At 41.6% G+C, this 24427-nt stretch overlaps 2 protein-coding genes across 6 annotated transcripts; both read left to right on the forward strand.

Moving 5' to 3' along the window:
- The first annotated feature begins 148 nt into the window (after nt 1-148).
- On the forward strand, nt 149-13717 carry ssrp1a (structure specific recognition protein 1a). Of its 5 annotated transcripts, none has more exons than XM_035650260.2 (19): nt 149-273; nt 1626-1705; nt 2578-2763; nt 5744-5849; nt 6111-6304; nt 6424-6524; nt 6773-6902; nt 7035-7138; nt 7450-7578; nt 7665-7886; nt 8240-8312; nt 8451-8456; nt 10441-10573; nt 10673-10718; nt 10890-11025; nt 11206-11373; nt 11876-11973; nt 12067-12271; nt 13140-13717. In XM_035650260.2, exons 2-19 carry the CDS (start codon nt 1652-1654, stop codon nt 13203-13205), a joined length of 2157 nt encoding a protein of 718 aa, XP_035506153.1. In that variant the 5' UTR covers nt 149-273; nt 1626-1651; the 3' UTR covers nt 13206-13717. The 5 variants fall into 5 exon arrangements, with proteins under 5 accessions (XP_035506153.1, XP_035506158.1, XP_035506157.1 ...); XM_035650264.2 differs by lacking the exon at nt 149-273 and adding an exon at nt 633-756; XM_035650263.2 differs by lacking the exon at nt 149-273 and adding an exon at nt 915-1073.
- Nucleotides 13718-17190: 3473 nt separating this feature from the next.
- On the forward strand, nt 17191-23336 carry p2rx3a (purinergic receptor P2X, ligand-gated ion channel, 3a). Its single transcript, XM_035649051.2, has 12 exons — nt 17191-17577; nt 18897-19032; nt 19402-19473; nt 20094-20163; nt 20429-20525; nt 20667-20744; nt 20942-21083; nt 21464-21600; nt 21685-21778; nt 22335-22400; nt 22484-22561; nt 22697-23336. The coding sequence occupies exons 1-12, from the start codon at nt 17444-17446 to the stop codon at nt 22823-22825; spliced, it is 1233 nt and encodes a 410-aa protein (XP_035504944.1). The 5' UTR covers nt 17191-17443; the 3' UTR covers nt 22826-23336.
- Nucleotides 23337-24427: the final 1091 nt, after the last annotated feature.

Raw genomic sequence — 24427 nt, forward strand, 5'->3', positions numbered from 1 at the left:
GAAGGCTCAGTCACAACTTTCTGTTATTTCAAACACGAGCTGCCATAAGTTGTTTTCAGGTATTATATCAAACACATTGTATACAAACACGTCAGAAAGTGTTTTGTTTCCATTTAAGGCTTTACTGACTAAAATACAAAAAATAAAAAATAAAAATAAAAACGTCACCTTAACGGAAGTAAATACAAACATCCCCGGACTCTTTCCTGTGACGTAGCGCTAGCTCCCGATGCTACACGCGGGAAACAGGCGAAGCTGCTCATCACATTCACAGTAAGACATGAAGTTTTCAAATCGTATTAATGTCTTATTTACAAACTCCTCTGGTGACACTGTAAGTTACGCTGGGGTGTGTGTCGCATGCGTGCTTTATTCGGACTAACTGCGGTTGTGTTTGGGAAATTAACAGTGAACATCTCTTTGAGTTCTTCACACCGGCCTAGCTCTGCTGGAGCGCTCGATTTGATGCACGCTCTGTCTTCATGTGGCGGCGATCAAAGCCCGGGCCGTTCTGCACTGTAGCAATTAAAGGACTCGGTGCAGCGCCGTGTTACAAAAGAAGCTAACCCCGTGCAGCGCAAGTTAGCATAGCTATTGTTGCTGGCGCAGCATGGACGTTAGCATACGCCGCTTCTGTTCATTTTAAAGGCGGGTTGGAGGCAACCGCTGCTAACTGGTTCATGTCAGGAGGAAATAACGGTCGAAACGCTCGTGTTACACCTCAACCGTGACGTGAAAACGGTTTCACTGCTACCGGTAACTTTCAGCTAGCTCACAGGTCTGACTCGGTTCCTTTCACAAACAGCGACAGATTCCCCCAGAAATGTCAACAACTCAAAAACAACAGAAGTAAACAGGGACAATGTGGTTTTAGTTTGTACAGCATCTCACGGTGGCAGGTTTCTGTCTCTCTGCAGCAGAATAAAAGTGTGAGCCAGGAAGTGATCAGGAGCTCAACCAACAGAGGAGAGCAGTGAATGTTACCAGTTTGACAAGTCAGCTCAGATTTGATGATTGATTCCAGTGAACTTGCGCTGCATCAAACCCTTGACTCCTGTCTCTTGGCCCCAGAGGTGCGAAAGACTGACAGTTCATCTAACTGGTCATGCTGCGAATCATTGAAGCAGAAAAAGAGCAAAGAACAGTTTGTGATAGAATTAAAGTTGATATGAAAAGTCTTTTATTTATCTGTGCTTGAGTTAACCGAGTAAACTTGGAAGCAGCTGCCAGTCTTCTTCCTGTATGAAAAGAATACAATTGTAAGTAAAACTGTAACATCACTGTTTATCTGTTGTTGTTTTTTGTTGGTGCATGCATCTGCTGTAAAAGTGGAGTGCTTAAACAGTGATGTTAAGGTTCTGTCTGCTTTAATATTAGCACTGCAGAGAAATCATTTGGTCTTTTGAAAGTAAACAGACTGTGGATTGAAAAATCTTCTTTCCCCCACCTGAGTGTGTTTAAGTTATGTACAGTCCTGCTAAACGAATACACGATAACTTCATAACTTCATTATGCCTAAACTGACTATGCGGTTTAAAAAACCCAAAGATAAGTGTGCCAGTCGTTATAAAAGCCCTCTGGATGCTTGGGGTCTGTCTGATACGTTTTCTTGTGTCTGTCCGTAGAACATCGGTCATTGCCTGGAGCTGAGATGGGAGACACACTGGAGTTCAATGAGATCTACCAGGAGGTCAAAGGCTCTTGGGTCAGTATCCACATCCACACGATCTCTGAACTGATGTGTTGGGCGGGAGGAACCCTACTGGAAAGCAGATCATAGTAGTGTCAATACTCAGGTTGATATCCACTTTAAAAAGTTGGGGTTGTTGATACCCCAAATGTAATGTGGTTTTAATTCACCAGGTGAATGTGATATTAATAGGCTAATTCAGAAAACCTATATTTTATTTACCACTTAATCATTTTGGTAAATATAAAACGCAAAATGTTGTTCATGGTTTTTTCTACCCTATTAATACTTATATCGGGACACGACTTTGTATCAGGCAGATCAATACTGATCCACTCCAATGCTTTAAAAAGCCATGATACCAACCCAGCAATAGTTGTTGTTTTTTTTTTCTTTGTTTCATGTGTGGATTTAGCTCTAGTGAAAATAAAAACACAATGTTGTTCATTTAAAAAAAGACCATGTGACTACAGAGTATTAGGCATGAGACTGAAAAATGTAAGCTGCTTAGAGTTCACTGAGACTTGAAACAAAAGTATTGATATGAAAAGCACCAATTGATTTGATTAGAACAATATTTGTTTGTGTATTACTATCTGGCATGAGGGAATTCGTTATTGTCAAGAAATAATCCCTACGAACTATGGCAGCAACCAAAGTGATTTTCATCATAAAATAATCTCCAGAATATTTTCTTTAATTGACTTGAAAATATCAGGAAGGACGTAAATGACAACCACATTTTCTTCTTTTAGTATCATAGAAGACCAAGAAAACCAGAAAAAGTTAACATTTGATAAATTAAAATTTTTAACTTTGAGCTTTAAATCCTAACATGTTAACTCAAGTCGGGTCTCTGTTTGCGTCTCTTCCCTCGGCTGCTGCAGAACGACGGGCGGCTGCGTTTCAGCAAGCAAAGCGTGGTTTACAAAAACAGCAAGACGGGGAAGGTGGATAGCATCTCTGCTAGCGACATCAACCAGGCCACATGGAGACGTGTGTGTTTAGGTCACGGCATCAAACTGGGCACCAGCACAGGAAACGTCTACAAATATGACGGCTTCAGGGACACGGTAAGTCTGTTCTCCACGCACAAGTCTGAGATCTGCAGGCTCTGTAAAATGTGTTAGTTTGTGCAATAAAGAAGTCGTTACACAGTTTTTAAGGCTTAGACGCCGCCTGAGCAATAGTGGAATATTACAGACTGACATGCTGCTGTTTTGTTCAGTGCTATGTTTATGGCAGAGATTGCAACACAAGCAAGGGTACCGCTTCTCTCCCACATCTGACGTTTCCGCGAAAAACGCTTCCATCTTGTGGAAAGGCCAACACTTGTGTGCGTGCGTATGTGGGTTGCTATCAAAAGTATGTGAATGAGTCTGCTCTTCTCCCCAAAGCTCCTAATGGGATTAATGAGGAAAACCAGTACTAGCATATGTGTTCCATAAACAGTGTAATCATCGGTTCATGTGAGTCAGTGTTTATATCAATCCATTGAAACAATTTGGCTCAGAGGACAGACGAGGGAGAAAAAATTGTGGTCATGTTTGTATCACCCTTTCTTCTTTTTTTACCCCTTTCCCTCGCTGCTCTGAGTGTATGGGCAACGTCAGCGCACAAGTGAAAGACTAGGATGGAGGAGAGGGTATAACCTGGAGTCTGCGGCGGTGTCTCCTGGGGTTAATCAGCAAACTTTTGGGGGGGATGAGATGGATCCTCTCGTCCCGGAGGGCAGGCAGTGATGTCATTGTTTATTATCGCACAGCCAGTGTCAGTGATCAGGAGTTGGCTGGAGGTTCAGCTGCTGGCGAGCTGAGGAGACGCTTTGATTTATCTCAGTGTCCATGAGCAAGTTGCTGTGTCTCAGTCCGAGTGTTGCGTAATTGTCGTCCGTTCATGTCACTCACAGGTGTAATTTGTATTTGGCAAGACGTCATCCAGTGAGCATCTTACTTACAGGGCTGAGTATCAAACCTCAACTATTTCTGCACCGATCAAACTGTTTCTGACATGGAGCATCACAAATTAATCAACAACCATTGTTTCAGTCACTTTTGATAAAGAGAAAAATATATATATATATATCTACTGTCTTTCTCTGTTTTGGTTTAAAGATTTGATATCTTTGTTTTAGACAGTGCATCACATTAGACTTTATGAAGTTATGATCCACATTTTTCTGAGATTGCATTGAACAAATTGAGAAAATTTTCATGAAAAAAAAATGGTAAATTCTCAGATTGTTAATCTGACACTTATTTTCAAATAGAATGAATATAACCTTGTCCATAGAAGACTGCCTCAGTACCTGATTCACAGTCTGATTCACATCATAAATTAACCATCTTTCGATTATATTTTATTTAAGTTTTGAATGAAATTTTATACATTGGCTTTATTTAATATTTAATATTTGAGCGCATATTTCTCAAAGTGTCATTTTCTCATATGAGGCGACTAATCTTTTTGGAAGAACAGGGTTGAAAAATGTAGTAATAGAAGACATACAAGTTGTGGTCATGTTGGGTAAGAGTGTGTTTGTGTGTGTCTCCGTGGTGGGTAGTGAGGGATTCTGTTTATTATGGTTTAATGAGCTAAGCTAGGGGTCTGTGCAATATGATGATATATATCATGGGAAAAGAAGTTTCTTATTAAGCTTTATTGTTTGCTTTTTACAGCCATATTTTTCATGATTTGGACACCCCGGTGTTCTTCCACATGGCACAAATGCAGCTAGGAAACACAAAGCAACATGGAGGACATTAAACGTGGTGATGCCAAACATTTGAGGCAAAACTCTGAGCTCGTGCCTAAAAGAGGGGCTGCTTCTGACATACGCACCGAGTTTGGGTGTGAAAAGTCCAACACGGACCAGAAAATAGATCCACAATAGACTCAAAAACACCACTAATCTTCATTACCACTGAAACTAGAATCGTGTCAAACAGAGAGTCGATGAAACAGAGCCACGCACGTAGTCAAGTTCTCAAAACAAATCCCAGTCTTGCCTGTGGCACAAAGTGCGGCAAATAATCCCAAAGATGGAAGGACATGACGGCTGCTGCATTCAGTTCTACAGAAATTGTGCTATATGGTTATACTTATTGATATCTGGATATGCAATTACTTTTGAGATTTCAGTCAGGTCGCACAACCCCAAACTTACCACCAACAAACCTGCCTAAAGTAGAGAAACGCTCACAAGCAGGCCTGGCCTGAGGAGGACACCAAGATTTTAACACGCATGCACGCACGCACTCACGCACTCGGGCATGCATTAACACCTATAGACCACTCCTGCACAAAGTCTGATTTTATGCATTTACACATCTGCTAACACGTTCTCCCGTCTAAACAATGCCTTAATCCTGGCTAACAAACATGCTGATGAACTTACTCTCTCTCACACGCACGCACACGCGCGCACACACACACACACACAGACTCTCTGGGCTCTAATTGGCTGTAATAACCTTATGTATAGGCAAATATCCAGGTGCATAAACTATGTTTCCCACAGAGTCTCATTCTCTACCCTGCACACACACACTTGCACACCGCAATCATTTCCACGTGTGTGTGTGTGTGTGTGTGTGTGTGTGTGTGTGTGTGTGTGTGTGTGTGTGTGTGTGTGTGTGTGTGTGTGTGTGTGTGTGTGTGTGTGTGTGTGTGTGTGTGTGTGTGTGTGTGTGTGTGTGTGTGTGTGTGTGTGTGTGTGTGTGTGTGATTGACCATGTGTTTGTCACTGTGTGCGAGTGTGAGTCCTTTCCAGTTGTAAGCGAGCCTGCAGGATAAATAAACAGGCTGATTGTCAGGGCTGGAGGAGGACGGACAGGGCGGATGGATTACATTCACCTCCAGTGTTCCCAAGAGGCTCGGCAGCGAGCATGGATGTAATTGCGTTGTGATTAATTAGCCCCAATCCCCTCACCCTCGGAGGGTGTTTTGATAAGCTTCGACCCACGCGGTGCCAGTGCGCTTTAATTACTCTGCGCTTTGCTCTTTTTCATTTTCCGTTTCCTTCCCTCTTCTCTTCCATCACTTCTCCACCAGGACTTTGAGAGGATCTCTGAGTTTTTCAAGGCTAACTACAAGTTGGAGCTGACGGAGAAGGACATGTGTGTGAAGGGCTGGAACTGGGGAACAGCCAAGTTCTCCGGTAAAAATACATGCAATTAAATTAACATCAGTAGATGGTCACAGATTTAATGTGTGTTTTGTACCAAATATGAGAAGCAGGATGAGAATCAACAGACAACGTATTAACATCAGTTTGTTCTCAGTGATTGAACTTGTATTAATTCTGCCTTTCAAAAGAACAGATTTGTAGGATGATGTTTCTTTTTACATACTGCAAAAACATTGTAAAAGTCGAAATCAAGCTGCCTCTGACATTTCTCCCTCCCCTCTACCACCACAGGGCCACTGTTATCATTCGATGTAAACGATAATGCTGCGTTCGAGATCCCACTGTCCAACGTCTCCCAGTGTGCCACGGGGAAGAATGAAGTCACTCTGGAGTTCCACCAGAATGACGACACAGAGGTGTCCCTCATGGAGGTCCGATTCTACGTCCCTCCCAGCCAGACTGATGAACGACAAGACCCTGTTGAAGTGAGCAAAACATTTTCTACTTCCTTTTTATGACTTAAGTTCTGTCTCCATAAAGTGCAAATCTCTGGGGTTTTATTTTTTTTTACTAATGTTTAAAGTTTGTGTGTGTTTTCCCACAGGCGTTTGCTGAGAATGTGTTGACTAAGGCTGACGTGATCCAGGCCACAGGAGACGCTGTGTGTATCTTCAAAGAGCTGCAGTGTCTTACGCCCAGAGGAAGGTAGGAGATGAACATAAAACTCAGTCACTCAAAGATTCCCCTCATGTTTGTTATCACGCTAATTGAAAACTAACTCTGAAATGACATAATCACTTGATGGATAATTTTTTGCTCCTTGCACTTTCATAAATTAAACACTAGTAAGTCCAAACATGATGGTGGTCGTGTTCAATTCTCTCTGCCACAGCGCAGTTGTTTGCACCATTCACCTTAGTTAGGAAAAATCGTATATCTCTTTTCTCCTTCAGGTATGACATTCGTATCTACCCAACGTTCCTTCACCTCCACGGTAAGACCTTTGACTACAAGATTCCCTACACCACTGTCCTTCGTCTCTTCCTGCTGCCACACAAGGACCAGAGGCAGATGTTCTTTGTGGTGAGTGGATGTTTTTTTCGTCCGTGTTTTCTCCTTCAGAGTGACTCCCAGTGAGTGCAACAGTCCCTTTACTCTCTCTCTTCTTCTCCCACTCTTTTCAACCCTTTTTGTGTGTTTGTGTTGTCTTCATAGATCAGTTTGGATCCTCCCATCAAGCAGGGTCAGACACGTTATCACTTCCTTATCCTGCTCTTCTCCAAGGAAGAGAACATCACCCTCACCCTCAACATGAGCGAGTAAGTATAGTAATAGTGAGACAGAAAAATTACCTTTCCAGGCCAGTTCCTGGAGAGTTTGTAGAAGAGGCCTGTTACATTGATAATACAAGACCTCACTTATGCTAACACAATGTTAGAAGAGCACAAGCTACTCGGTGCACACTTTTTTTGTAACCCATGTGTCCACCAGGGGGAGGCAAAGCTCTGGAGGAGAACATTTAATGTCTTTTGCAGAGGCACAAGTTACTGATTTTGTTCTTTTACATTGTTCCTCACAAATACCAGAGAACTGCATTGTAAACCTGTCCTTTCTTCTGTGTTGCTACCAGGGAGGATGTGGAGCGTCGCTTTGAGGGCAAACTCAGTAAGAATATGTCGGGGTCCCTGTACGAGATGGTCAGCAGGGTGATGAAGGCTCTGGTCAACCGCAAGATCACCGTGCCTGGGAACTTCCAGGGGTAGGCCCCTATATATAAAAAAAATTAAAAAAATGTTTACACTTTAGCTCAAGAAAATGCCATTAACACGCTTCCTTCTTCCACAGTCACTCTGGGGCTCAGTGTATCACCTGCTCCTACAAGGCGTCCTCGGGCCTCCTCTACCCTCTGGAGAGGGGCTTCATCTATGTTCACAAGCCGCCTGTGCACCTGCGCTTCGAGGAGATCTCCTGTGTGAACTTCGCCCGAGGAACCACCACCACACGTTCCTTCGACTTTGAGATTGAGACCAAGCAAGGAAACCAGTACACCTTCAGCAGCATCGAGAGGTGAGGCACAGGATTGCAATTCCTTTGATCTATCATAATAAATGGTAAATAAAGGTAAAACAACAAGATCCTGCTTTGTGATTCAGGTTGAAGGTGGTTTTCTACACCTTCCCATTCTGTATACATTGTACGTACTTGTTTACTTGAGCAGAATCCACTCTGGTTTCTGGCAGTCTGGACTCTACAGCCATTACCTCAAGCATGAAATCAAAACTGTCATGTACTGACTGAATGTAAATATGCGTAAAATGGCTTTGAGATAAATGTTTCATTGCGATGCAGATCATATCATCCACCCCAGAACTTTTTCAGCGAAATTCAACCAAAAATACCCTCTGTCTTCTTTCCTTTAGAGAAGAATACGGCAAACTGTTTGACTTTGTTAACGCCAAGAAGCTCAACATCAAGAACAGAGGGTTCAAAGAGGTAAAAACACTTGTCAATTATTTAAATTTCTCCTGTTTTGTATTGCAAAGATATCACACCTGTTTGTGAGACTTGTTCCGTCCGAGATATTGATGCTTGTTGCCCTTCTCCTGTGTGTCTGTCCGTGTACCCTTGTAGAAGAAGGTGGGTATGGTCATGGGCGTCACGTGTGGATTAGGCACTTTGATTTTTATCGGTGTGGAGTTATTTCTGCTTGCATGGCGTTCTGCTGATGTGTGTTTGTATTCCTGGGATCAGTGTCCAATGATCTTAAACTGACTGGTGGAGAACCTGACAAATCTCGGGTGATTTAAGACTAATCATGGGACGTGGGGGTGAAGGAGTGTGTGACTGATAATTGCGCGTGTGCGCTGGTCTGCTCGTGTGTTTGCATCGTGCTGACTAATGTGTGGCCCCAGGGCTTCTGGTGTGCTTTAACACTTTTCATGCAGCTGTCGTCCGACTGCTGCCTCACATGGGCAATGCTGATCGCATTACCCATAATGCCGTCGTCCGACATACACAAGTCCCCGTCTGTCTGACAACGCGGCCGAAGCACCGACTCGCTTTAGCTTGTAACAAAGGCCATCTGTTGCCATGGTGACAGGGTCAGCAGAGCAGGTCAATGAAAATGAATGGGCCCATTCTCCATTTCCTGTTGGAGTTTTAATAAGACCTGCTGTTGACTTGTCGTCTGTCTTGACCAACACAGATGCTGATGCATGGAGATGGAAATGAGAAGAAAATAGTTTGGTTTTTGGTTTTGGTCTGACAATACAACATAGTCAGACTCAAAAAGTCTTTAATGTTTCATCAATGGTAATTTGCTAAAGGGAAAGATGTTACACTGAGCAGATGAAAAATTAGGATATGGACAGTTTGTAGGATAAAGAAATTAACTCAAATTCAAAAAAGAATAGTCACAAATGGAATTAACCACCAACGTTTTTATTTTTTAAATTAAAAACATTTTAGTTCATGATTTTTGAAATAAAGCCAAAGACTGGTGTCTACATTTGACAGCCCCCACCCCACAAAATACACAAACACGCACTTCACAAGAACAAAGCAAAAATTGGAGAAAAGTCATGAATGACAATTCATTTAATTAATTTCTGCTTTCCTAACCTTAAAAATGTTGCAGCCCTGCCAGATCCCATGTGGGTGTTGGAACAGAAATATGATCAAGTACAATTTTGATAATTAATTAATATTTCGGTCAAGTTAGACAGATTTGTGGTATCCAGACCCTCCAATGTGGGGATTTTTGTGTGTTTTCATCACTATAGTATCACACAATTCAAAAGCGTTAAATGTAACATTGGCTCTGTGAAGCCGTGATTGCCATCTTTCTCCTGTTTTCTGACATTCTATAAGGGAAATGATTAATCAATAATGAAATGACAGTTAATTGCATTTCAACGTTAAAAAGTCAGTTAGGGACAGTAGTGTTTCCCCGAGGATGGAGTTGTAGCAGCGGAGGTGAAGCGTGAGCCAGTACACTTATGGGTCCGGTACTTTCAACAGTACTCTAATCGGTTATGTTTCCTTTTTAGTTGTAAGAAATTTACAAAATGTGAATAGAAAGAAATGGACAAATGTTTTGTTTCTCATACTGTACACAATATATTGGTGAACGCTGAACAGCGCTATAATGAATATAAAGTCGATGTTGTGTGTTGATTGATGGGACTAACATAAAGCCTGTCAGAGGAAAAAAGTAACACAACTCAGTATAAACAAACAGACTGTTGGACTCTACTGTTGTAAAGGGTTGTAGGTCTTTCACTATGAAATGTACAGTCAAAATTGCTTCAAAACATCAATGTATTTTCATCAATGCATTGAATTTTTGATAATTGAATCGCTTAAAATGCAACACAAGTTGCATATAAAAGTACAGTATAACAGTATGAATTTATACTCATTTACAGCTTTTGTAAGTCTGGATGTGTTGTGGTTTTTGGGCAACCTGCATGTCATGTTCGCCCGTGTCATGCGGGAGGTTGAGTTCTAAACCCACTGTCAACCCTTGGGTGGATGAAATGTTGGCAGGGTTCAAGCAACACTCCTCGGTGGGTGGTGTTCTCGTTTTTTGTTTTTTTTTGACCATGCAGTTTACTTTCAGGGCATGAAGGGTAAAATTGATGAGTACAGCGACTCAGACGAAGACCAGCACGATGCCTACCTGGAGAGGATGAAGGCTGAAGGCAAAATCAGAGAAGAGGGTAACGACAGCGACGAATCAGACGGTGGAAGTGGTGAGTCACTGTCTCATTATGACGGAGGTAACAGGAATACGTGTTAACTTGAGAAGATTAGTTTGATCGTTTGCTTTTCTGTCTTGTTCCACTCTCTAGATGAGTCGTTTAACCCTGGAGAAGAAGATGATGACATTGCAGAAGAGTAAGTGACTTTTTTCTACAAATTTGGTGTGTGTTTATTATGTTCTTCTTTTCTGTAGGAATAAAATGCCTAAAGTTCACTTTACTACTAGCTTTTTTTCCTGTCAACCTGGCGCCGTTCACCTCTCTGAACTTTCCCATTTCTTGTTGTGTTTCTCCTACTTTCAATCAGGTACGATAGCAATGCCTCTGCAAGTGACAGCAGCGAAGACGGGGACGACAGCGAAGATGACGGTGCGAAGAAGAAGAAACCGGTCAAGAAACCTAAAGTGGTGAAGGAGAAAAAAGAAAGGAAACCACGCAAAGAGGTGAGAGGGCGGCGAGAACACATGAGACAAATATCTGTGTTCGCGACTGAAACACAAGATTCAGGAAGAAGTTTTTTTCTAGATGGATGCCCATATTATTGCAAACTGTTGTCCAGTAAAATAAAACCTGAATAACTACACAATACCCCCTGAATTCCTTCCTTTCTTGACCCTGAATAGAAGAAGCAGAAAGACACGGGCGGCCCCAAGAGGCCGATGAGTGCCTACATGCTTTGGCTGAACTCCAGTCGTGAACGAATCAAGTCAGAGAATCCAGGCATCTCCATCACTGAGATCTCCAAGAAGGCTGGAGAGATGTGGAGGCAACTGGGAAAAGACGAGAAGGAGGTGAGGACGCGGGCGGGAAGACTTTAATTTATTAATTCAGGGTGAGTCCCAGTGAGCGTAACAGTATGGGACTATTGTGGTCCAAGAGAATGGCTTGTAGGTGTGATCATTTCAATTTCGATAGATTTGCACTAGACAATTATCTATTTTTTTACATTTATAAATCAAACTGTACTTTGGCGATTTTACTGCTTTCTTCCACGCAGTCAGTGCTACTCTACCAATTTAGCCTAATTTACCACTCCCGACCTGGTAGGGCTTTTGAAACCAGATGAATTCTATGGATGTGTTTGTCTAGTCACCCAAAAGTCAGAAAGGAGCCAACACTCAACGGCAATGGCATTCAGTTTTAAATGGGAGCTTCCGTGAAGATTTGATAGTTCAATTACATTTGAACGAGCAACGTGCTTCGACAAACCCTGACAAACTAGTGATGCAGGTTGTTTTGTGTTTTTTACTTAATCTTCCAATTCATTCCTCTGTTGTTATCTGTTTCATTCAGGAGTGGGATACAAAGGCTGGAGAGGCCAAGAGGCAGTACGACATAGCAAAGAAAGAGTACAAAGAGAGTGGTGGCGGATCAACCTCTAGTTCCAAGAAGTGAGGGTCACAACACAAGTTCTTTTTTTCTCTTTGTCTCTTTACACAAAGAGCCTTTCAACATATGTCAATGTTTCACCTTCACTCCATTAGGGAGAGTAAAAAATCTGCAGGTAAAAAAGACGAGAAGAAGAGGAAGCCCGCCGGTGGAGACAAGGACAAGGAGCGGGGAGGAGGAGGAGGAGGAGGAGCCAACGACAGCTTCAAGAGCCGCGAGTTCATCCCGACCAGCGAGAGTTCATCGGACTCCGACCACAAGAGCAAGAGCAAGAAGTCCAAGAGGTCCAAGTCCAAGAAGGTAAAAAAATATACATCTCTGAAATAAAGGTGAGAATAAGAATAGCACTGAAACTGCGAGTCTGAGCCACAGCTGCAGAGAACAGCAGAGAGGAACTAAGACCACGACCACAGAAAAAAAGAGATGTAGAGAAGTCGCAGGTAAGAATGAGAGGAAAAGAGAATGCCAACAAGAGCTAATGTGTAGAAACCAACTCTTGTCTTCATTTTTATTCCTCAGTCTGAAAGTCCGAGGCGGGAAAGTGTAATTCTAGACCACACTTTAAATCTGTCCCGTTGCTGTGAGACACATTTTCTCAGAACATCTTTACAGAACTAATTCTTGCCCCCTGACCCCATCAATTTGATTCAGTCCATTGTTGTGTACACGCCTTTGAGCATAGAGTGCTAGAAGAATGTTGGTATGGAAGGGAAGCACATTAATGCTTTGTCATTTCCTGCTTCTCATCACACAGATATGATGCAGATCTCTAATCTGCTCAGTTTGTCGGCATTTTACTTTCTTTACTTTTCCAGTTGAAATGTTTTATGAATAAAGGTGCTTTTCTTTTTGTAACATTTTAACAAATGTAGTTCTACAAGTGAATAAATGTTGAACGAATGTTTCCCAAATGTAACCGATGATTTAGAGGCAAAGAACTCCCTGACGGCTCATTGATTGTTTCCCTTATTTACACTGAAAAAAGGTTGTGAAACCTAAGATTTCCCTATTTAATCAGACTATGATGTTAGCTTCCTATAAGATCTCACTATCATCCACATCTTAAACGTCATCTCCGATTAAAGAAGGATTAATATTTATCATCTTGAAGCATGTAATCCTACACAAATGGAATTAATCCTTCTCTCCGTGTTTGTTTTTTTACTAGGAATCGGATGAAGAGGAGGAAGAGGCTGTGTCCACTCCCGCTAGCTCGGAGGAAGAGTCCGACTAAACACACACACTCTCACCCATCGTACAAACACACACAAACCAAGGACCAAGTGTTTCTACTTGTCATGTTGATATCACACAAACAGACTTGACAGACGGACACATCGGCAGACTGGAGTTGTATCTTCTGTTTTCTACATATTTTTGGCTTTTAGTTTACAGCTCAAGTTGTGACGGGCTCCGAAAGCTCATGGGATATTTGAGCAGGTTTTCCCACTGATGGCTCAGTCAAACTTTGGTATACTGGTGTACCATTTGTTTTCCCCAAAAAACATTTGTGAAGGTTTATTTCATATCGCCTCATGAAGATGGTTGTTGTAGATCTATAGCACTGAGGTGTGTAGAACTCATTAGTTGTGGTTCAGGCAGAGAGGAGCTGATGCCAAACAATTCTTTTCTTCTTATGTAGAGAATCTAAAAACTGCAGCGGAGTGTTGTTGGTTTTTTAATTTTTTTCGTTTTCCCATGTCATCTTTTCAGGTTGAAATAAATAAATGAACAATTTTTAATAAATACTCTTTGATGGTTTTATGTACACTGTTTTCATAATCCTGATGAGGTAATGTTGGACACCAGCAGCTTTCAATTTCTTTTATATTTATAAAGTTTTTTTTTTTTTTAATGGTACCTGCTGGTGGGTGTTTAGTTAAAGATCTGCCTTTCGGGGTCGACCTACACAGGCCATGTCACCAATGTTTGCTCAGTTTGGACATAGAGTATATGAGTGTTAATGGCATGTGTGCTAATTCCTGCCAACAGTCCCACAGTGTAATATAATTTTTTTTAGATTCAGAACTTGTTGTGCAGCCCTACTCTGTTTTTAAATGTTTATTTAAAAGGCACACTGCACATTAACATGTGTTCTTGTTTCCAACATGTACATGTGCCAGATTTAGTTTAGTTTTCATCTGCAGTCCCGCGCAGGGTGATGGTTACATTTATACAAACGACACATAGACTCATAAAAACACAAGTGTATACATGCCTTCTCTTGGCATTCATGATTAATAAATCAATGACATAACTATATGACATGAAAACAATAGACACTGTTGTATCAAGCAAAATAATGGAAGGAAAAAAAAAACAGTGACAACAATTAGTGAGATGTCTGATTGTCCAATAACCATTGTTTTTTAGAATTGGAGGAGGAGTTTACAGTTGTGATGTTCTCATTTATTTGTGTGATGTTCCATGTATGTGCTGCTCGGTAAGAAAAGGCCGATTGTGCAAAAGTACTTTTTCCGTATGGTATCTTACAATCCCCTCTCGCCGTAGCTGTTGAAGTTGAGTTCTGATTTTAGGTTGGTCAGTGATGAAGTGGCTCAACTTGGCAAACGACTGAGGTTTGACCTAACTCTCACTCTCTCGGGGTCCGGGGGTGTGTGTGTGTGTGTGTCCGTGTCCATGTCCGCCTGTCTCAGACCTTAAGAACAAAGCAGACATTTTAACATGTAGCAGCAGACAAAAGGCTGTGCTCCGTTGAGCTGCTTCAGTGTTCAGGGTCCTGCAGTTGTGCGTGCTGCCTCATTCTCACACTGTCTAGACTGCAATACTTGAATGGTGCTTCTTATTAACACCTCTCATTTCACTGCTCGTCCACCCTGTGGGTTTGCAGTGTTGCGTTTTTAACCAATCTCCATATTTTTCGAAACTCACTTCACAAGAACTCATTTATACATAAAACTGTAATATGACACCACATCAAGCCAGTTACCTGGCAGAAGAAGGGCTCAAGCTCTTACTGTAGTCTGACTGAAAATCCCCATGGGATCCCTGTTCACTGTGGTGGTGTGCATCAGGCCCCTTTAACCAGGCAGCGTGGTCGGAGAGTGTGTTATCAGGGGAGGTTAGATGGCGACATTGGTGAATGTTGGAGAGACAGTGGTTTTTTCGGACAGGAGGCGAAGGCCTAGATACACGGCAGTTTGTAAAAAGCCTTGTGGTTGAAGACAGCGGTTTTTAAGAGCCAGATATTCCTCGTGTGGTTCACTTCCACTCTGACAGTGTTGGTCATGACCATAAGGTGCTCTTCCTGTTCCTACCGCTGCAGTAACACTGACTGGACGTCCTGAGGAAGCCCCCTCACGGCTTCTCGTCAATTTGCCATTTTTAACATCAATTCCTTTTCCATGGAGTCATTCGAATCGATTCTGCATAATTGTCTTATTTTTAAGCATCCTGTCAACAACATGGCTGTAGCTGGGAAAAGTGATTATTCCTGAAAGGGGCAATAATATCAAATTACAGGGCACAACATTTCTCTCAAACGACAGATGTCAACCTTGTGATGGCACCAGGAGTCAGCTCAGAGGATCAAAGTCGTAAGGATTTATCATCTAAGTACTCTGGAAAATACACACGAATACTAAATTATATATGTTGAGATATTCTAAAGGATAAAGGAATACATTTCCACTGGAAATGTCAATGGATCAAAGTCTGCTGGGGTTTTCAGACGCAAACTGACAGATATGAAAAATTGGGTCTGGAAATGTTCTGGAGTTTGCCCTTCACATGTAAAGAACGCAGCGGGAGATTGTCTGGGTCTGACCCGTTCAACAGCAGGAATATTTCTGCAACTTTTGCCAACATTTGCATTCTCACATACATGAAGGGTGGACTTCAGTGTATGTCTGAAAGCAGCTTAAGATTCATCCTCTGGGGAACGTAAACATCTACACATTTAACATCCTCAAAGTCGTAACTGTACATTCAAGTGACACTGCACCAGTACTGACTGAGGGTGAACGTGTGGGTCTTCTTCCGTGTGGTGCGTTCACGTATGAAGTCGTGGTCATGTGATCCCGGGGTGTTAGTGTTCTGGCATGTTCTTAATGTGTGAATGTGTTTACATAGATCCCTTCCTTTGGCATGATGATCACATTCACTAGGGTTTCCCCTTTCACAAAGAAATTCATCCATCTCACTCATCATGTTTTTCCGTATCTGCAATTTGACAAATAGCGTCTCGTGTTCATAGATTTATCGTTTTTTTTCCGGTATCTCCGTCCATCACATGGATGCTTTTGTCTTTTGCGATTAACATTACAGTCAACGTGCGGCCTGAAAACTTGTGTGATGGTCTGAACATCCAGAGCACACGTCCAATGTTTTGTATTAGGTTACCATTAATTGACCACAAACCTAATGGACCCACTTAAGAAAGGACATAGTCTCAAGGCAACATACATCTACACACACACACACACACACACACACACACACACACACACACCCTGTCATTGCAACATTACATTATCTCCCTGATGGGAGAGGCAGTAATGCTGCTGGTGCTCATGAGTGTGTTGAGAAGTGGTCGTATCATATGGCACAATTATTGCACACTGGTCAGTCATGCCACTATTTCTAGTTTTTAACAGTGCATTTAGACTTTAGACTTCTTATCGAGGACCGTAGGTATTGAATCAGATTCCTTTTGTCTTCACTGTTGATTTACAGAAATGCAAACAAAAGGATGTTGAAAATCTGAATCAGTTTGGGTAATTACGTTTAGAGTGAGGACGTCTTCAGACATTCTCACTGCCAGTTTTTGAGAAAGTGTAAATGCATTTTCGATTAACTTTGTCCCAATCAACGCGATCTGAAAACCTTTTAGTTTAGTACTCGTTACAAAAAAAAAATCCCCCCTTGTTCACTCTAACATGAACTAAGGGATGGTAGTGTGGCTCGCTTTAGATGAAAGCATCCAAGAAGTGTCAAACACACACTGAAAAAGATGTCAGACATGTGTCTGGAGCAAATGAAGATGAACCTCAATGGATACTGATTGGTTGCCATGTGTGTGTTTTAGCCAAAGATTGAGAGAGAAAAGAGGCATGGGAGATGGGGATTTGTGGTGAAGAATGAGAGAGAGAGGAAGGAAAAGAAGGGACACTTTAACAGTGTCCTCGCTCATTTGAGTCGAGGAAGGGGAGGTCCAGTTTGCGCCATAAACCAATGAAACCAGGAGAGTGAGGGAGTGGAGAGAGACAGTGAGGGTTAACTATCAAATATGCAGTGAGGCAGATGAACACAGGCCACAACGAGGAGTGGAATGACCGGACCAGTGTGAAGATTAAGTCCATGTTTAGAATCAGGGGTGAGCTTCTTCAGGCAGGTCGACCACCACACTTTACTGAAGACAACTTCTGAGGCTGGACAGGAGCCGCGCTTTCCCTCTCAGACTCTGGTAGAAGAGCCCGGTCGTCGGCCTTTGACTCAAACAGACAAGCAGCCATGGGCTTCTTGGTTCGGGACTTTGTCACTGACTTCTTCACCTACGAGACCACCAAGTCTGTGGTGGTCAAGAGCTGGTCCGTGGGCATCATCAATCGGATCGTACAGTTGCTCATCATCACATATTTCGTTGGGTCAGTATGTCTTGTTCTTTTTTAAATGAATTTGATTTCGACCCCCATGCCAATACAGTGGATCGGATGGAAAGTTTGTTGGTTGCGCTTTGGAAAATTCCATTTGAGAACCTCAAAAGCAGCCTACCGATCTTCAGAAACAATCAACAATTTTCCTCAAAACAATTTTTTGTTGTTCAGTGAAAACTAAAGTTACTATCCTTTTATTTTAGATGACAGGAAAAAAGGAAAAGTGAAGTTAAACCCGGGTTCACCTGTTCAACATCCCTTTTTTTAAATTGCCACTTTACAGAACAGAAAGAACTCAGATCCTTAACTTAAGTAGAAGTAGTAATAACACAATGTAAAAAAACTTCACAGCAAGTAAAAGACCTGCATTCCTATTTATTACATTTACATTCATGTTAAACTTAATTACAAATTTTAAAAAAGGAATAAAATTAAGTATCTGAAGAATGAAACAACACAATTATCACAATCCTTATATAAATACATAAATATTCCATCTGCTGCAATATGAAAACTTATCTTTAACTATTTTTATGTTCAAATCCAAATAAAGATGGTAGCTGGAAACAACATATTTCCATGTACAGTTTGTACAATGTGAACCAAACATAACAAGTTTCATCACTTGTAGTGATAGTGATAGATTGCCGTTTCCCTGTTATTTTATATTTTAAAGTGACGGCTTAACATTTATCTTGTGTTTAGAAAAAAAAAGAGAAAGGACCCATTGTATTTGTCCTTGGACAGGAACACATTTACAACAGGGGAAATGGATAAACAAAAAAAATTCATCTTGCAAAAAACCCCACTATTCATCCAGATTGTAAGACGAGTCTTTGAGGGTAATGGGAATACCGTAAAAAAAAAAAATCTGACGCTTCCCTCTGTGACTTCAACATAATGGTTACATATGAGTGTCACAAACTGGGCCCAATTTATTTGTCAAACAAATAAAATTAATAAGGAAAACATTTGTGAAAATATGTTCCTTTTTGTTTTATCTTCTATCCTGCCATCTACTGACAAGCACAAAATATTGAATCTAATATTGAAGCTAAATAAAGAAATTCCAGTGTGATTTCCAACTGGAGGTTAAATCAAAGCAATGCAAGTATCATAAGTATCAGGGAAGCATATTATTGCAGATACTACAAGTGCACATCGGAAGCAACAGATATTCCCTCATTAACAAAGGCAATTTTTGTGTCTGAGTATATGAACCAAAATGACAGGTTTAAAACGTGGGTGAGCGGTTTCAGTCTCCAGTTGTCCAGAGACGACAATCTGCTGCTGTGTCCTTTGTCCTCCAGCTGGGTCTTCATCCACGAGAAAGCTTATCAGACGATTGACACCGGCATCGAGTCGTCTGTGATGACCAAAGTAAAAGGCTTTGGTTACCAAAACAACATTTCGATGGATGTGGCTGACTACGTCTACCCCCCACAGGTGTGTGACCCTGATACACCCTCATACCCCCCGCGACACACACACATACGCACGCACACACACACAAACATACAAACATAAAGCATCACCTTTGACCTTAGGGGCAGCCTCTGCTTTCAAATATCTTTCTCATGCATAGTAAGATGGTTCAACTTGGTCTGAGGTCACCTATCAGACTCCACACATAAGCTCTTCAATGCCGGATGAAATGTTTGTGAAATATCTGAGTCGGTATCTGGAGTCAGTGTGAGCTCATAATGGCACAGTTCTTTCTTGTTGTTGTCATGAACAAGTTGTCTGTTCACATTTTGACCATTGTTGAGCTTTACATGAACCTCCAGTATACCTTACTGTTGTCCTATGTTACAGGGTGCAGGTGTTTTCTGCATCATGACCAAACTCATCATTACGGAAAATCAGTTCCAAGGAAAATGTCCGGAGGTGAGGAAACATTCAAATACATTTTTTTTTAATATTACTAATCATCGTTTCAATGGATTTTAAAGTCTCTAAATTATATGTAGAGACCCTCTGAACCAGACTTCCAACGCAGATCTTAAGGCAGCGTTCTCCTGACACTTCCCTGTTTTTTCTAGTCTTCTGGATTTATTGTATTGTATTTTCTCTACCTCATTTAACTTAACTCTAATGATCAAGAACCTATTCTAGTGAGATACTGGCTTCCAGGCAGATATTGAAGGAAGAATGGGAAAGCTCATAACTCTAATAAAACCACTAATGCCAACTTCTAAAGGCGAAGGTTACAGACAACTACCTCCTTCAGTATAACATCATTCAACACTCCCCTGGCTGAGGCCATTACTGACTAGGACGTGTGTTTCAAGTCTGTGCTCAGGGCAGTCATGTTAAAATAAAACTAAAACAGTGTCCTTGTAGAGAGGTCAGTTCTAGGAATTCTGCGCAACAAAAAAGAAACACGATCACTTCTCTTTTGCCTTATTTTTTGTTCAAAACAGCACCTTAGTAAATCCATGAATACTGCACTAATGTACTCACATTTACATTTTCTGTGTGTGTGTGTGTGTGTGTGTGCGTTTCAGTCAATTAAAAGGTTTACTTGTACAGAAGATAAGGACTGCCACAAGCATTTTGGTTCCATCCTTTCAAATGGTGAGTCTAAGCTCTCAAAGCCGCTGTCACCCAAGGTTTATAATATCAAATGACAATGTGAAATCAATGTGATAATGTGTTGCTCATATGAACCTGCAGAGAATTATCACTTGAATCTGCAGCTCCGCTCAGCTTTATGGAGCTTTTGCATGGATGCTGAGCTCAATGTTTAGCTGTTCACTGTTTCAGTCCAAGAGCCAGATCAAACATTACGAGTGTCTCAACACAATATCTCTCTCGTCTCTTTGTCTCTCTAACACAACAGGGGTGATAACAGGTGTTTGCCTCCAACTCTACAATGGCTCCGGGGGTCAATGTGAGATTAGAGGATGGTGTCCGGCTGAGGACGATACCGCCAAAATGTGTGATTCACAAACACACTCACACATGAACACACATACGCTCACGTATATAGACGCGCTTTGTGAACCAGATAAAATGTACCTAATTTAAAAGACTGGGTCTCATCCTCACACCTTCCTCTCTCTCAACATCCTACTCAGCGAGCCAATGCTTGATGTGAAAAACTTCACCATTTTCATCAAAAACAGCATTCGCTTCCCTCTCTTCAATGTCACCAGGTAGGTCTCTCTCATACACACACACACACACGCATACACAGGCATGCATACACACATATTCTAAAATTCAAGCAACCAAAAACATTATGGTAATTTGACGAGGGCAGAAAATGTGTGGAGAATATATGATAATCACACATGGTCTTTAAAGTGCTGCAAAAAGTTTTTCTCATAAATATGAAATGTTTGTCACTCAGAGGGAACTTTCCCTCCACAATGACGGCCTCGGCGATCAAGAGCTGTAACTTCCACCCGGAGACGAACCCCTTCTGCCCCATCTTTCGGGTGAACGACATACTGGGCTACACCGGACAGGCTGTGGAGAGCCTGGCAGACAAGGTCTCACCTCTCCTCTTTCTCCCTTTTCCTCCTCTTTCTCATCATCCTCACGGCTAGATTCTTGTGAGTGGAGCACAAACATCGGAGTGACCTCAACATCAGTGCAGGGAAAAGAGAGGAGGGGGTTTGGACTGTAGTGAAGCTTATTCCCAATATGTGTCAAAAAAAACCCCACCTCAGAATAAAAACTAGGACTCTTCCTCACCTTCCCTCCCTTGTCTGACCTCATGAGCCGATCACACCAACACTGAAAAGGGCAAACTCTCATGAAAAAGTCAAGTCATTCTAATGAGATCATTTTCACGAATAGCACTTTCTGGTGTGACCTAACTGTTAATTATCAGAAGCAGTCTGAGTTCTGCCGCTTCCTTCTCCCTCAGGGTGGAGAAATAGGAATAAATATTGAATGGAAGTGCAACCTGGACCTGAACATTGAGTATTGTGTGCCCAAGTACTCTTTCACACGCCTGGACGCACCATTTGCCAAGAATGCCATCTCCAAAGGCTACAACTTCAGGTAAGGATCCCCCACCCCCACTTGAGCTCTACTCACTTGTTATTCCTTTTCATTCTTTAATCGTGGTTTTCCATCTGAATGCAGATTTGCCAAATATTTCAAGACAGAGAACGGGACTGAATTTCGGACACTTCACAAAGCATTTGCAATCCGCTTTGACGTTATGGTCACTGGCAATGTGAGTGAAATTGCGGCAGCCAGGGCATGTATGAAATGAGTTGTGTAAATCTAAAAAGTACACCTACTTTATTTATTCACTGTGTCTTGTGTAGTGTTTTGTTGGCGTATGCTGTCGATACAAGGCAATTTCCCCCAACCAAATCTATATAATGTGTAAAAACACAAAACTCAGCTACAGTAGGTTCTGCCTGCATGAATTGCATAGTTTGTTTCAGCCAAATCCTCTGGCCCCTCCCTAAGGATGATACACTTACGTGAACATTTTTACACATTAAATAAACAAAATTCAATGATTAATAAGTGAGCTTCGGAACCAGGCTGTTTCCCTCTGTTTCTCCTCACATGCTAAGCTAACTGGCGGCTAACTGTTGTTAACTTTTCATTGTAAAGATAAACGGGTGCTATTCATTTTATCATCAAACTCTCAGCGAGAGAGTGATTCAAATCCTCATCTTTAAATTAAAAGATAGTAATCTGCCTTTCAACCAACAAGTTAAAACATTGTTTGCACACTGTGTCAACTGACTCCATCTCTCCCTGTCTGTCTCTTCAAGGCAGGAAAGTTTGACACAATCCCAACACTGATCAACCTGGTAGCTGCCTTCACCTCTATTGGACTGGTATGTAATATATGATCAGGCTTCAGATGATAAAAATGTTTTTTTCTTTTTGCCATCAGCCGTTTTTTTATCCCTCTTCACAGGGTACAGTTCTCTGTGACATTATCTTGCTGAACTTCTTGAAAGGGGCAGAGCAGTACAAAGCCAAGAAATTTGAAGAGGTAATGTGTTTTTAGTAGTAAACATTTTTTTTATTAAATCCTTAAAAAATAGACACTGACAGCAGAGGGACTTTCACTCTCGCCTTCTGTTGGCGCTTCAACACAGGTTTTCTCCATCTTGTTTTGTCCATCCAGGTGTCAGAGGCTCAGATAGAGGCGTCCCTCACTCAGAGCCCGGGTAGCCAGCTGTCACTCAAACCAGGTATCAGGAGCCCCTATGACTCCGGAGCCATTTCCCTCGCTACCTCCGACCAACCTATGTGACTGACAACAACAGCAGCCATCTGAAGAAATGGACATTCTTCCTTTTTCTCTCTTTCTCTTTACCCAACTGCCTCGCAAGAGATTCATTAAGCCATGTCTGGATGTCTGGATCCTGCAGTCAGATTTAGTTTGGCAGGTTTATGGAATCGAGTATAGAAGGACAATGTTACTGCGAGGCTTCACAGTTTCACAACTAGAAGTGGGAATCAGGCGGGGGAAGAAAAAGCTGTGGCCTTTTAGCTCATAACCATAACTGGCATCTATTACTAAAACTACAATGATTAAACTGAGGGAAACATATAGTAATAAAAATGCTATCTTAATATAAGTTTTACAATTTTACAGCTTTTTATCAACATTTACCTGTAGCATTAAAGTTAATTAAGCAAATACGTATTAAAGCTGAATAAACACGCCCCTCATTTCTTGTTAGCTTTGCTGAGATAAGCCAGAATTTGAAAAAACTGTCGATATGAAAAAGACTGCAGAGAATAAAACTATTTGCAGAACAGTTTTTGTTGTATTTCTCTTTGTATTCACCAACTGCCTTTCTTTTCCTTCCTGCACAAATAAAGTGTGAGTGTGTGTGTGTGTGTGTGTGTGTGGCGGGGGGGGGGGCGCACACATTCAGTGGGATGAATGTGTGTGCTGCTTGAGGTTTACAAATGGTCCATTATTAGTCCACTTCTGGGCGATGAGGCACAGTGGGAGATGTTACTGTCCATACTAATGGACTAATGCAATTCTACTTTGTTATTGGGGCAGACAATCCAAAATTACATTATGATTCTCTGACTCCCACTCTCATTTATTTTGTTGGCTTTTTGTCTATTTTGCATCTCTTTCCTTTCTCCCTGTGTCCCCTCTCATTCCACTATAAAATGTGACCTGGGCACTAATAGAGCAGCTAAAGAGCCTGTTAATGGCTCTGGCAGTGATTTACAAGAGGGGATAGCTGTGAAGGAAAACCACAGAGGATTTCACAGCAGTTAGGCACAAAGTTTGATATACTAATTTGATCACACAAATCAATGTAATGCATGTAATGGAAATGCCAGAACCTGATACACAGGGCCAGTAAAGTTCTCAGCAGCTCGTTTGTTGACAGAAAGAAAAACAAAAGTGTCCTCGCGACTAACAAGAATGGGTGTATTGTGTGTATATATTTGTGTGTGTGTCCATGTGTCCATGCAAAGAGTTTTGTAATTGTGACAATGTCCCCTTATTTAGATTAATAAATGTACGATGGTAATTTTAACACAGAAGAAAGGGGATCAATGTCAAACATGACATTACACTCATTTTGCTGACGCTTTTGTTCAAAGCAACTTACAATCATCGAGGCAGGTAGCATTGAGGGCCTTAATCAAGGACCCACTGGGATGACCTGGAATCGAGCTTCTGTAAATATGAAGCTACAGTACCACTTACAGCCAGCTTGCTACCAGCACCTCTAAAATTCACGTGCTGACAACCGTACAAAAAAAGTTTAAGTTTAAAATTGACACTGTGAAGTTGTGAGTATGATTGTGCCCCAGACTGTGTCTCAGCTGGGTGCAGTAGGTGGCCAGCCAGAAGAGACTCAAACATACACTTTCATGC

This window comes from Scophthalmus maximus, chromosome 9 (assembly GCF_022379125.1).
Source record: "Scophthalmus maximus strain ysfricsl-2021 chromosome 9, ASM2237912v1, whole genome shotgun sequence".
In the NCBI taxonomy this organism is placed as follows: domain Eukaryota; kingdom Metazoa; phylum Chordata; class Actinopteri; order Pleuronectiformes; family Scophthalmidae; genus Scophthalmus; species Scophthalmus maximus.